Source organism: Leptonotus elevatus, chromosome 14 (assembly GCF_054856555.1).
Source record: "Leptonotus elevatus isolate MCC_2025b chromosome 14, RoL_Lele_1.0, whole genome shotgun sequence".
Taxonomy (NCBI): Eukaryota; Metazoa; Chordata; class Actinopteri; order Syngnathiformes; family Syngnathidae; genus Leptonotus; species Leptonotus elevatus.
The window spans coordinates 6,200,627-6,215,552 of record NC_141252.1 but is presented as its reverse complement, the minus strand read 5'-3'; the positions used below and the strand labels follow the sequence as shown (position 1 = coordinate 6,215,552).

Genomic DNA, 14,926 nt, shown 5'->3' with positions numbered 1-14,926 from the left:
TACAAGCACACACACACAATTTTTTTTTTTTATCTACAAGATCTTAATAATGTGGCCACTTCAACCTGAGTACAATGAACCAAGAAAAAAAAATGCCTGTTTGGGAAATGTTTGTGTGCCATATCACCTAAAAATCGAGTCAAAAATGTGTTAACAATAATATTGTTAAATGCTACTTATTATTACTAAATTGGCAGTGTTTTATAGGTTTAACATAGTAATGTTACAGTGGTTCATTTATTTTGAAACTTAACTGTTAAGAATGTTAAGAAATATTACTGTCATTACTTAATGAGAAGAGTTGATTTAACTTTAGAGTCGCTAAAAAAAATTCAAACTTGTTAGACATTTTCAAATTACCAATACATGTAGTACTTTGAACATTTTATTTTTGCAGTGCGCATTTTATGAAAGCACTAAAAAACAAGCACACACAGACACACGCACACACGATATGATGGCGGCTGTTTGAGTCTATTCTGGAAGAGATTAAATAAAATGTCCTTGATTCTGTCTAAATATTTATTTTTGCTTATTTGTTCTTATTTATTTTCTTTTTTACTTTTTTTTTTAATGCGAGAGACAGACAGACAGAGAAAATGAGACACGGAGAGAAAGAGAGAAGGTCACACAGAATGCTTTAGTCACGCTTTTCTATTCAGGCACATTTCGGGGCACCGCGTCAACTCTTTTGGGTCCTTCCAACCCGGAAGTGTTGTCACGTGTAGTTGTATACAGACAAGCTCGAAGAGAGAGCTCGGGCACCGGCTTGAAGTGTCACATTATTCAACATTACATTGGATTTGATACACTAAGTATCTGAAGATGAAAGTAGTCGCTTTAATAAGGTAAACGGCATCCCACCGCTCTCTTTAATGTTGCCAAAAGTCATTGGAAACAATAGTATTTGCATTTCAGACGTACCAATCACGGTAGGAAGTAACTATACTCGTGACTGCACTTGAGTAGATTTACTAAATACTTAGTATCCCGTATTCTGTACTAATTCAATACAGAGCGTGAGTGCTTTTGGCACCTTGGCATTACCACCATTAAAATAACATTACTTGCTGTATAGTATTTGAAAAAGGAACACCGCATGTTGCAAATAAACGTGAGCTATTGTAACATAGTATTTTGTGTTATGGTTCCAGTGGGGGCAAAGACAGCTGTTACAACATGATGCAGTGCGTGGCTGCTGGTCATCACATTGTAGCTTTGGCCAACCTACGCCCTGCACACAAAGGTGAGGACGTATTATTGTGGTTATATATGTAAACATAACAATTGCTAATAAAACTATGCATATTGCAAAGGCCTTTCATAAAATAATATAAACAAAATATAAATGCACGTACATTTTTATCTATATTATCTATATCCATCCATCTATTTTACTGCTTCTATTAATTAGGATTGCTGGTGTGCTAACCAGTTGTCTACTGTGTCGCCCGTGTTATTAAAGTGTATCAACTTTTTAATATGTTACTCTTACATTGTATTTAGTCATTTTGTCCTTGTGGCTTTTTATTTCTTCTGATTTCTCCTTGTTTTGCTTCATTTAAAAAATGGATACTTCAAGCGAAACATTAAATAGTACCAAGAGCAAGAATTATTTTTTAAGTTACAGAATTTAAGTTGTAATATTAGAAGAAAAAGCTGCCAATGTAAAGAGAACAAGGGGTCGATTTTGGTCAGAATTTTAATTTTAATTACTTTTATTTTATTTTAATAAAGCTGGCATGCTACTTTTTTATATTATTGTTTATTTTTATTGAACAGCTTTACATTATATTTTGTAGTTTTTTATTACTTGTGTTACTTTTAAACTTATTTTCAACATTTTTTTAATAACTTTTTACAATATATTGTATATTTTTCGTCATGACATTATTTTATTAGACTTTATTGTCATAGCACCTGCAACTTTATCTTTATTTTTCATTTTCTATACAGTACTTTGTAAAAAACAAAAAAAAAGTTGGCAGTTACATTTATATTCCTCATGTCATCACACCTTGTCTTGATCCTCACTTTTATTTTTTTTATTATTATTATTTTTTTATATATATATTTTTACCCTACTTCGCAGATGAGCTGGACAGTTACATGTACCAAACAGTGGGCCACCAGGCCATCGAGCTGTATGCCGAGGCCATGGACTTGCCCCTTTACCGTCGTACCATCCAGGGATCCAGCTTGGACACCGGCAGAGACTATCAGGAGACAGAGGGGGATGAGGTGGAGGATCTTTATCATCTGCTAAGCCTTGTCAAGGTACATTTTGCTCTGCGCTGTTTTGGAACAGTATTCTTTTGAAATCTACTATGCTGGTGCGTTTCCAAAAGAAATAGGCACTGGGGTGATTTTTTACTCAGCTGCAGGTGGAGTTAGGTGCTATTCTGAAAAAAAAAACACATTTTGGGAATGCAATTGTGAAATTGTTAAAAAATTATATAATATTACAATATATGTGAAGTTTAATGGCAAGAACCAAGGCAGACTGGTTGGAATTAGAGATAGACTGATCCTCATTATCGGTGCCGATATATATCATTTTAAGAACTATCGGCATTTTACACCGATAAAGCTGTTATCTTTCTGAGCGGCGAATGTTTGCGAACATAGTGAATTTTGTGTTTTCTTCAGGGTCCGTAAAATGTTGTAAAAGGTTGCAAAGATGGTCACAGAACATTTTTACTCGTCGTGGTTTTCTTGTCACAAAGAAATTCTGAACATGTTCTGACAAATTTTCAGTTTGTGAACATCTCTTGAAACATTCGACGAACACTGACGAGAACCCAAAATGTGCTATGTTTGCGAGCACAGAGATTTAGAGCAATTTAAAACTGGGTTCTTTCATCGACATTTTTATGTATATACTGTATCTATTTAAAATTTCACTTCACTTTATTAGAGATGCAGATTTTTTCTTTTGTTAAAATTAAAGCAAAAATAAGTGAAAGTTTAAAATTTCAGATATTTTTAAATTTTGAAAAACTACTACTTACTATAGAAAAGTTTTTACTTTTTTGTTAGAATTGTAAAACAAAGCTGTCTATTTGCTGTATTTTAAATTAAAATAATATGTTGAAAATTTGAAAAGTTGTTTTAACAAACGTGCTTATTTTATTGTGATGCAAATATTTTTTTATTTTACTGAAAAGATTATCGGCTCCAAATATCAGTTATCAGTCTCCTTGCCTACTAATAATCAGTATTGTATCGGCCCTGAAAAAAACACATCGGTCTATCACTAGTTGGAATTAATCAAATATGTACATAATATTGTGGAGGAACACACATCACCATCTCCACATACAGTAACATCAGATCAACTTCAATTTTAAACACAGAACTTTACAGAGGCTGTTTAAATGCTTCAGTGCTGCTGTTTTGTTTCGCAGCAGATTCTGAATGGCCTTAGAAAACTCACTAACTTAACTTCAATAACTTCAGTACTTGTTTTTTCTCGGTGACTACTGTATTTGAAAGAAGCGTATTCTTGTCTTAAGTGGCCCACTGTGAGAGGATTCTGTGTTCATGTATTATTTTTTTGAATGAGAATTCACCGTAACATTTAACGGTCATTTATATAAATTATTTAGTGTGCTATACAATATTTTACACATCTTATGATAAATATTCTTGAAGGTTCGGTTCCAGGACAGTTTTTAGTGGTTTATGTGTTATGCAAATGACAGCATTTCAATATGGATTCAAGTTTATTTAAGCCAGTCAGAAATGTACTTGCTATAAAGAAAACAACACAGCTAGCAAGTTGTATTCTTTATAGAGACACAACATTTGGCGTCTTCTTGACACTGGACAGAAAGTTTCACAGCACCCCGAACTCACATACTGTAACTCTTCCAGTTCCAAAGTATTTTGGCCGACATGTTCTCCGCCGACCGCTCTTCACGTTTGTCAAGCTCTCCGAGCGCCACTAAACTTTTCCCGTCGGCTAAGGTTCACGACACATGTCGCACCGCTGAGATGTTTTACAAGTCCTCCTCTTCGGATTCGTACTCACTTAGTAGCCCATTAGTGCCGTCTCGGAGGGGCCTTACTTGTCTGATTCCATCTGGCCCGCTCAACGGTCACGGTGCTCTTTGCACATGTTGTAAAGTGCTGCTAAACTGCACGGCAGATGACAAAGTCATGTCGGTGCTCTTAATCTGTCGTACATGGTAAGTCACTCTCAAAGTGCTGTATCGGATGATTAAAGTTTTATATAAAAAGTTGGAACCTGGTTCTTTTCATGGCAGAGATCCAACAAAATGATCCTCTTCTAACAAAAATGAATTCATATTCATTTTATTCCGCCATAGAGCTTTAGGTACTGGTAATATGGCAAAATTGTTTTTACTTGGGAGTTTACAAAAAACTTTTACATTAAAACAAATATTACAGGCTAGCACGTCTATTGCGTGCCATTTTATATCAAGAGCTTTTTTAGCTAGTCAGATGGATGAAAAAAAAAAGCAATTTCCAGAATGTGTCCAGTGACAGAAATGGCAAGTCAAGGGAAACGAGATTACATGGAAGGGAAAAGTGATCACTCTTGAACGGCATACAAAATATATGTGCATACTAACCTGAGCTAACAATAGCCAGCTATTCACATATCACCCACCAGGCCTTTCCTTTTAAAGCCATACACGTTCAAAGTCACAGATACTACAGTGTAGAATGTGAAGATGCCGACCCCAAGTTGACAAAAACAATATGTGTACCTCACATACATATTCTGTATTGACATTGTTGTTTAATAATGAAAACTAGTTTTTTAACCCGATTACCTGATTAATGGATAGAATAATCAATTCTAAAAACATTTAGTGGCTGCTACAGTAATTTCCTACAGCTATATATTTTTTTTTTCTGCAGACATGAACATTTCTTTCAAGTTGTCGTGAATGAGAGAATGTGTCTGTGCAGTGTTGGTGGGGGGCTTGACGGTGGAAGACTTCAGGACCTAATGCCCCACCCCCCTCCCCCATGCTTATCCGCACATCGCCAGTGTATAGTCAAAGGCTGGCGAACTTGCCTGAGGGCAGTTTGCGCCCTCTGTCTGACTTTCTTTGTCATCTTCTGTTTAAGTTGGTGGCTTTACATGTTTTGCCCGTGTGTTAAGGTTTCCCATGTGCACACCCCCCCCCCCCCCCAACCTTCTCACTTTTTCAGGCTTTTGAGCCTACAAATTAGACAGTCTCCAAGTGTGAGACAATGCCTTCAAGGATGTTGATCATCCAATTTGGAAAAAAAAGTTCTCATGGGGAATTATGTAAATGGTAATAAATTCCAGGGCAAAACTGTATGCGTAATTTACCCTTTCTTACCTGTACATACCTGCAACTTTTTGGCCTTGGGAAAGTCCAGTAATTACCCCCGTGGGTGTACATTAGCGGACCCAGATGAACTCCTACTGTACCCCTTTTTCCTGACCGTGTTGCACACATGCTTCTGGTATGTGATATAATCCCATCTCCCCCCCGTGGTCAGGCCTCTATAATTGCGAAAGGATGCTAATTTCCCCATTTCCAAGGCTTCTCAGCGCTGACCTCCACAGTCACACAGGCCATAGATCACGGCAGTTGCAGTCCCGCGGGGCCCCTGGTGGGCTGGCAGACCTCCAGTGATCCCCTCGTTTAGCCCTCGCGCCGTCATCGGCAGACCTGCAACCATAAACAACAGGCTTCCTCCCTCTCTCGCTCTCTCTCGCTGAGTGAAGTCAGCCAAAAGAACAACTTTGTGATCGTGGATGTCAGCTTTTCTGAGGTTTTGGCTCACGCAGTGTGAATTGGAGGGTTTACAGACTCGCCAAATAAGTCTTTTTGTTATGTTCAACACATATTCATTAAAGTTGAGAAGTTAAAAAAACTTATTTTAATGACAAGCTGTTGACTGATAACACATTTTATCCGTGGGAAAAAAAAAAGATCTGTTCATAAAGTGTGAGGTTTTGAAAGATTCACGAATTAATTAGAAGTTACAAGATTATATTTGGCAAATGACACCACAGCAAAAGATGAAAGATTTCCTCTCCTGGAGTTGATGAGTTTCAGTGCCGAGCATTCTTCCCGCCTTCCTACGGCTTTTGTCAGCGTGAGCCAACAGTGCCATCTATGGACCCAACCGGGAAGTTGATCCTGTCCACTTGCATGTTTGGAGCCATTCAAAAGAATCAAAGGAAGAGATCATATTCTTCAGAACCTTTTGTTGACAGAGAGGAGAGGAAGAAGAATCCCAATCATAATAGCGGGGTGGGGGGAGGCGGGGGTGGTGATGAGCCATCCATCTGCTGGCAGCGGCGCTAATGACAGCAGGACAATGCGGCCCTATCCTCGGCCTCTTTGCTCTCACCGCTGGCCGTGCATGGCAGCGTGGCTTTGAACTGTGTAACCCGATCGACGTGCAGTGGGACAGCCGGCCATCTCATCCCGTCCTGCAAGGTGCTCATCTTTGAACAATCTTGTTTTGGGGAAGGAAGAGGAGGCAGAACAAAAAGAGTCCTCTCTTTCTCCCGTAGGGCTGTTTTAAGGCGTTTTGGTTTGTTAGATGACATCTGAAGTAGGGACGGGCATTTAGGAATAAATGTCCGAGACGACGAAAATGAATAATTAATTAATAATAATTAAGGGAGAGAGAGAGAGAAAGATGCCTGGTTCAAATTATTGTGAGAATAATTTTAGAGGAAGACACAGAATAGTAAAAAAATAGTAGTGTGATTTTGTCAATTGAATGTCTTAATTCCTATAGTAGCATGAATGCAACAGCCTGAGGTTTAGAGTCCTCCCATATATTATTCAGGTGCTATGATTAAATATTTATCATTGTAAAATTACAATTTTATCACCATCTAACTCAGAACTTTTTCTTGTCTTATCATTATGATATATTTATTGGTGTATCGGTGTAACATAACAGTTTTTGATATTTAATTTCTCAGAAAAGTAATTAATACATTCTTGGAATATTAGGATTTGTTATCTTATCAAAGGTGGACATTTATAATTGTAATAGTATGACTTTATTCTCTGAAAAAAGTTTTTATTCAGGTATGACATTTTTTCTTTCTTTCCATAAGATAAAGTTTTTCTTAAACAGAAAAAAATTATTCTGGTAAGAATTTAAAATGAAATATTGTGGTGTTTTTGTATGTGTCCCCCCCCCCCAAATAGCATTCCATCTTCGAAAGTATACGATTTTTGGTAATTTTTGAAGAACACTTAAAAATTATAAGCATTGTAACAAAAGAATAAGAAAGTACAGAGTGGCGGAGCCAACGACAGGTGGCAATGAGGTTGTGGCAAAGGGGTTGGAAACTAGAATAAAATGATAGACGTTCATAGATGAATATTCCCGGGAGGAGTTTAACCGGTGGTTGTCGGTCCATGAGCGACCGCACATAATTTTGCCTCAATTGCTTCAGTTAATCAATTCCTCATAATTATGCCATCTGAGTTTGAATTCCTTTGCCAAGCCTTGCTTCGATATTCTGATTGTGGATTTTAAAGGAGTAAAATGGTTCTCTATGGTGTGATTCCATACTCCATGTGTGTGTGTGATCCGCTCTGATGTGTGATACAGATCAGCAGTGTCAGTCACCCCTGGCTGTAACGCACAGTCCCTCCCGCCTCGCACCCCAGCACCACCACCCCCTGAAGGCCTGCAAAACCCCTCATATTAGTCATATCACATCCCTCAAATCCTTTATCCTTCTCGCTGTGCTCTGTGGCCTGACACAGGGGCTTTTTTTGTGCCCCATGACCCCCGCTTGTGCACATGTATGTGGCGTGTGTTCAAGGTCAGGTAAATGCTGAGCTCTGTTGCGTGTGATGACAAATCCATCTCGTCCGTGCACCTGTTTTTTTAATGTAGCTTATGAGCCTTTCTTCTTAGGTACACTATACTCACCGTATATGCAGTAGCTGTAAATCACAAGCTTTGTTCTTTTGACAAACTTTTTTTTCCGGGCAGTCATTTTGACATTGTTAAACATTAACACAGTAGTTGAATTACACAATGAAAATACAAGACCATTTTTTTTAAGGCTGGCATTCCATTGTGGTGATTATCTGGATAAAGTTGCAAGTGCATGAACATATCTTCACCATTTCATATTGTTATCATCCATTTTTACTCCGCCTGCCGATGCCAGAATTTGTTATAAATGATTTGGAGACGGAATCAGATGATCATGTTGTCCTTGAAGCATTCCATACATTGTTTTGGCCTTGAAGGGTTTTTCATACAAATATTTACTGGAATTATGACTTAATTCCTATTCACACTATCCGACTTACATACTAATGGACTATATGACACGGAGGAGGCGGGACTTCTGACTTCCAGGTTTTCACCCATCAACTTTGTTTCCGTTTCCGGTTTGCGACGTGTGGGCCGCGTCCCAGTACTTGTGCTTCCGCCTTTGTGCCCCTCGGTTGCGCGTTCCCGTCGACGGGTGCGAGACTGCGAGTGTGTAGTGCCTGTCTCAGTGTCGGAAGCATTTCAGATAGCCGAGACGCCCTCCCGCCGATGAGCAAGAGCGCGCGGTTCGGGGGCGCAGGGGTGGGGGTGCGAGTGTTGGAACGCGGCCGGAAACGGTGCTGATGTGTAAAACCCGGAAGTCGGAAGTCCGTGGCATCTACCCCATTCAGGGTTTGTCTCCACCCTTAGGAATGGAACATGGTCATAAATAGAGGACCACCTGATTTTTTTTTTTTTTTTTTAACTCTGCTTGTAAAAGCTGCTCCTCTTTTACAATTTCCCTAAGTTGAGGTTTTGAAAAATCAAGACCAACACAAAATAAAGAAAAAAAAGATATTAGGTGGTATTAGAGTTGTAAAAGACGTAGCCCGACGCCTTGACACACTCACTTCTCCTACTTCATTCTGTTAAAAGTGATGTTGCTCCGCAAAAAATATTTCATACTAAGTTGCTGGACCTGACGTCATCACACATCTAATTACAGGATGCCGCAGACACACTCCAGTTGCTAAAGTGATCCCGCCTTTTCTGCGTTGTGCATGACCAGCAAATATGCCTATTTTTTTTGTGTTTTTTGGTAAAATATGCTAATTACACATATGCAACTGTCGGAACACGAACCCCAGCGCCACAATACCACAAAACATGAAATAGTGTGGCACAAACAAATGGGCAAACCAACACTTTAATTAAGTCTGGCCTTGACGATGTTACATACCCTTATAGTCATTGCATTGCAAAAACAAAGCTACAAACCTTTGCATGCTGTTCAAGCTTCAGAGGCTAACTTGTTGAGAGATAATATCGCACAGTGGCAAAAACACAACACTCGCGTTACAATTGAAGTCGTTGGTGACTCTATTACTTGGTAACCTTTGAGCTGACGAATGCAGACGAAGACATTTAAGCTCATTAGAGTGATGAGGAACTATAGATGATCCCTACGCACGCGTTCCCATCCGCCAGCTTTAATTAGAGGCGCCGTGACATCTCTGTCACACCGAACGCTGGCGTTGGCGAGGATGGAAATGTTACTTTCAAGTCGAATTTGCTGCGCTGAAATGCATTCTGCGAAACACTGGTAAGGCTGATCAGTTTACACTTGCTCTATTTGCATATGCTTTCATATGAAGTTCTTTCTAATTTAGATCCTGACCTTCAATAGAGAAACATGAGACAGTAAAAAGGCTTACAGTGATGTACATTTGCTTTAAAGAATGGTCCTCAGAGAGCACAGACATCCACCGAAGCCTTTCTTTATTGCCAGGGCAGGGACCAAATTTTACAAAAATATAATCGTCTATTTGTCTTGGGAATCATAATAAAAAGTCTTGTGTTCCATTTTGTGAATCACTGCACTGTGTTCACTGTTGTCATCCAGCTTGCCGTGATTGTCACTGAAAAACAACAACTGAAATGGGTCAGTTTTCTACTAATTACAGAACCTTACTTTTAGTGTCTAAACTGACTTAATTATCTTGCTAACAGGCTTATTTGATACAAACCTGTCTTGTAACCATCACCAAACTTGGGCTAGATTGAAAAGTGAGTCAGCCATGTGTTGCTATATTTTTGGGGTCAATGTCTATGGTAGACCTAAGGTGGCTGTGATTTGTTGCATCTAAATTGTATTATTTAGGAAGCTGACTTGCAACAAGTCACTGTTCATCCACTTTGTGCATTGACAGAAAAAGGCAAAAAAAAGGGGGGGGGGGGGGTCCGGTCGACCAAATTTCAATCAACAATCAAATGTCACATCTCGAAATGTGTTTGGCTTTTTAACGACCTGTCAGGAGCAGCTAGTTGTTCCTCACCTCCTTCTGGACAATGCACTTTTTGCACGTGATGCCCAACCAGACTTGAAACTGGCCTCCGATTCAAAAGTCCGCTACACGCTCAGCTTTAGATAACAAAAACTGTCCAAATGTCCTTACAGGTCCTTGACTTTGTATTTATTGCATTGTCGTCACACATTTTTCTGGATCAAGATGCTGCAGGGGATGGAGGGAAACTGTAGAGACCAGGCTGTCGAGCAGGCGGAGGAATCTCTTAGTTGTATCGATTAGGGAGCTGAGGTGTTAGAAGACAAGTCGGAGTGGTGTGAACTGCTGGAGGAGGGCGGGGGCGGGTGTCAAAATCAAACATACAGCCCCTCTCTGATTACCGGCGCGGTGCCGCATTAGACGTTCTTCGGGGGGCCGGCTCAACAGGAAAATTGATTTTTCTTAAAAGCGGCTTAATACATAAATCATGACCTCAGAGGTCACAGGCAAGGGTTTAGGAGACACGATCAATAACTGAGCTAATGTGAGCTTGTTTGCGGTTCAGGGGTACCACCGAATGCTGTTCTTGGAATGAGCTTACAAGCAGCCAAAACTTGTTTCATGTTGGTGTTTTGGTCACTGTACCTTTTATCCGTACAAAAGCTAATGCTAGCTTTATCCTTGTGTTTGTTTGTCTTATCTTGCCTCACCAAGGGCAGCACTAACCACTGCCAAGCTAGCACTTTGTTCCATTGGCTAGACTGCGCGTGTTCATACTTGTCTTGACTCTTGAGCGCATTTTGACGATATTCTAAGAGGGCATTGAAGTTGTTGAATAACAAAATCAGTGACACATTTTATAATCAAACTTATTTTCTGATTATTGTCTTCCCCAAGTGTAATACTGGTAATTATCTTTTTGCAAAATAAAAGGTAAAATATGTGAATTTCCTCTTTGTACATGATTCATGCCCAAAGTCATTTTGCCAATGAAATGAGAAACAAATGATCACGTAAAAAGCCATTTTGCTCATGATGGTATCACGATACATCCACAATTGATTCAATATTCTTATGTTTCTGTTGTCAACTGTTGTCATGTTTCTTAGAACTGTTCCTAAGTTATTTACAGCAGTAGTTTATTTCTTCAGGACATTTCAATTACTGATCAATGTGTGTGCAATGGCTATGATTGATTTTTACAGTAGCTTGTTCTTCACCCTGAGACAGCTCTCTGGTCCTCTTAAATAATTTATCTTCACATGCAAAACCTGAAACTTTTTTGTTTTTTTTGGGGGGGGGGGGGGGGGAATAAAATGTATTGGCTTGTTATTAGAGAAAATGGTATCAACAGCCAGTCAGGCTGAGTACTTTACAACAGACAGCCAAGCAGTCTTTAGATCCAAAATTATTTCCTTTTATGTTTTATTTTGTGAGCCATTCCCCCACAAGAAATATTTGTGGCAGGCCCCATTACTTTTCCGAAGCTTAAGTCATAACCCACTGTTGGGAGAGAAAAAAAACACCACCTGCAGTCTGGCAAATAGGTTAAGCAGCATGTTTTCCTGCAGTTGCTCTCCGGGGGAGGGCGAAGGGTCTGTGATGGTCGGTTGGAGCGACACAATGTCGACTACGGGACAGACAGAGCGGGCCAATATGCCAAGAGCCTGGAACCTGACCTCACCAGAAACAACATTTACATTTGAGAGTGTGTGTGTTTATAGATCAGCACGTGACTGTGTGTATATATACATGAACGTCAGTACATGAGCGCGCATGGACCTTCTGTGGAACGGTCGGTTGATTCAGACCATGAAAAGCAACTGACATGGTTTACCTCTCCGTGGCATGGGTGGTTCTCATTTGGATTTCTGTCATAGACTCTCTTACCTTAGCTGTGATGGAGCTGGGATTATTATTATTTTCCTTTTTGCTTTATGCTTTATGCCGCACTTTTTTTTTTTTTGCCTTTTATTGGTGACAATCGAAACCTGGAATGTTTGGATTCCTTTAGATCATTTCCGCTTTTTGCAAAAACAACCCCAGTTGATAATGTTGAAACATAGGGATATTGTCCCACTTTATGCCGAAAATAACATTAACGTATTGGTTTTCACGTCTTGAATTGGAAGTATTCATGGGCCTACACTAGTTTGATAAACTACCTACCGTTTCGCCTGCTGCCCAACATAAAATTTTCCATCCATGTTATGATATGAGAAGCTCCCTTCGTCCTTGAGCTTGCTGAAACCTGGTCTTTGTGCTTGCTTTGGCCGTAGCCTTCAACCTCCCCAGCCTTGCGTCTGGCAAGACGTCTATCTGTATATATCCAAGAGGAAACTCGTGAAACAATATATATATATATATATATATTTTTTATGATTTCCTAAATTCCCGTTATTCTATATGCACTTAGTAGTGTGTCCGAATCGATGAAAATGAATTATGAGTGTACAACATTAGCCCAACGGGGAAATTCTTGTTATAGAGCTGTAAGTGGACAGTAGCAGGACACAATGTAACTACGAGCAGTCGAGAATAAAATTAACACTAGCAGTGGAGTGGCGGCTATGCTATATGGAATAAATAACTATACCTATGTGAGCGTGTAAAACAAGTTGCAAGAGTTGTCTGCGGCATTGTATCTGATGGAACTAGCAATTGTTTGGTTGCAGTAGCTTTGGTTGCAAATCTGCCACGTCAAAGGCAATGACAATACTCACTCATTGCTTTGACGAGACCATACCCCTCAATGGAGGAGACTACTTTACCTCACCTAATCGCAATAACCCGTTTTGTGAGTCGTTTTGTTTTTCTTATCCCGCCAAACTGAATGGTTGAGGACCCACGTGTGAAACATCACGAGCCCGCCTGTCCGTGAGCTCAGACCCGTCTCTCAACAGCTGCCCAGGAAAGAAAGCCTTGCCAAATTACCAACAAGAATGACTGTGAAAGATTTCCGGAGCTTTGCAAAGACAGCTGCTAAGCCTGCACGTCAAGTTGTAAACTGTGGCATTGTACCTAGATTTGAGTTTTTTGTCCCAGCTTTTTCGCACAGTTTAAGATCACATTTGTAGCCGACCAGATCAAGTCGTGTGTTTTAGGGAGGAGGCTTGCAATGGGCCGATTTTAAATAGATGTAAGATAACATCTTTAGCCTTGAAAGGTAAAACCTTAGGCTCACCAATGCAGAGGATCCTTGGTTTATGTTGGAGTTCTGTTCCCAAGACCCTTGTAACCTGAATTTGTACTTAAGTCTGTGACTTGAGCTTGCCTTCTTGTGCCGCGCGAACTGGATGAACATGCCCTCAAAATATGGTCAATATGGAAAGACTTCAGGTTAATCCTAGTCCTAAATCCCTACATATGAAGGTTGGTCTGCCGTGTGTTTTGCTGGGGTTTCTCCTGGAAGTCTAACAAAACCTGGCACTCTTAGGAAAAATGAACTGTTGTTCAATATAGTTTGCAAAAACGTTCATCAGTTTACGTTTGTCCAAAATCAGAACGAGTTCATGAACTTTCGTTTGTTGAATTCATGCAGGTACAACACTGCATGTCACTTAAGAGAAACTGGCTTCTGGGTCTGAATTTTCAAAACATCATCGGTCACCTTAGGCTATGTCCACCTTCATGGAATCACAATATAGACGGATTAGACGCTGATTTAAAACAAAATAAGCCATCACTAAGTTTCCTGTCAGTGGGGCTTGTCTGGAGTTGTCAGGTCAGCCAGCCACGCCCCGGGACTGTTCGTCCGCATCGCATTAAACACGATCACTTGACCCGAGCTGGCCCTATCCGCCACGTACTACATGTACTTGAGCTTGCCCAGCCCCTCACTCCATGTTCTCACCGTGTCATTACATTACATGACTATAGGGCGCCGAGCTGATCTAATGGAGAGAACATTAAAAGCGTCCAGTCACTTACTTGATGGGTCCTGAAAGAGCTGGATGGAGAGGAGGAGTGTTTGACAAGATGGGGGTGGCTAAAGGATAGAGGTTAGCCGTGGTGTCGATATGATGATGGCAATACAGCGTGTGATGGTGCCCTGATGCCCTTGAGCAAGCTGTCATTCAAAGCACTTTAATTAATTTCTCTACCTTGTCACCTTCCACTCCTCCTCCTTCCCCGCCATCACACTGAAGCCCGCCACATGCAAGAGGCAATAACATAATGGAAAATGTGCGTCAACAACTTTGGACTCGATAAAAAGATGATTTTTTTTCTCTCTTTTGCATGGAAATGTCTGTCAAGGCGGCGCATAATAGTCAAGATCCGCCAACTCGGGCATCTCACCGTTGCCAGAATAGGCTGAAGGAGGCATTTTGGAAACCCAGCATTTCGCTAAATGGAGCTTTTGTATTGTTAAGCAGTATAATTAAGACATCACAGTGACAGCCATTGGGAGGGAGCTAATGAGGGTTCTTATGTATTCTGGAGGAATATAGAATTTTGAATATTTTATGGTGTTCTAATTGTCTGGGTTGCTGCTAATAGCTTTTATTCCCCAATATTGTTCAGTTTTGCCTCTGTATAAGGCTGTGTTGGACAAGTAAGTTTGGAACTATCCTCCTGGACTGGTCACCATTCAATCACAAGTCTCACAAACTCAAACAGAAACCCAAGTCACAGTATGAAATGGAACATATAAATTGACTTGAGATTAT

The 14,926-nt window shown here is 40.1% G+C and overlaps 1 protein-coding gene across 1 annotated transcript in view; it reads left to right on the top strand.

The window, feature by feature from the left end:
* The first annotated feature begins 716 nt into the window (after positions 1-716).
* dph6 (diphthamine biosynthesis 6) overlaps positions 717-14,926 on the top strand; it is a 65,064-nt gene continuing 50,854 nt past the window's right edge. The window contains exons 1-3 of the mRNA XM_086094857.1: positions 717-848; positions 1,155-1,246; positions 2,093-2,277. Of these exons, the coding sequence (XP_085950983.1) occupies positions 826-848; positions 1,155-1,246; positions 2,093-2,277 (300 nt within the window). The 5' untranslated portion in view covers positions 717-825. The remainder of the gene's footprint in view (positions 849-1,154; positions 1,247-2,092; positions 2,278-14,926) is intronic.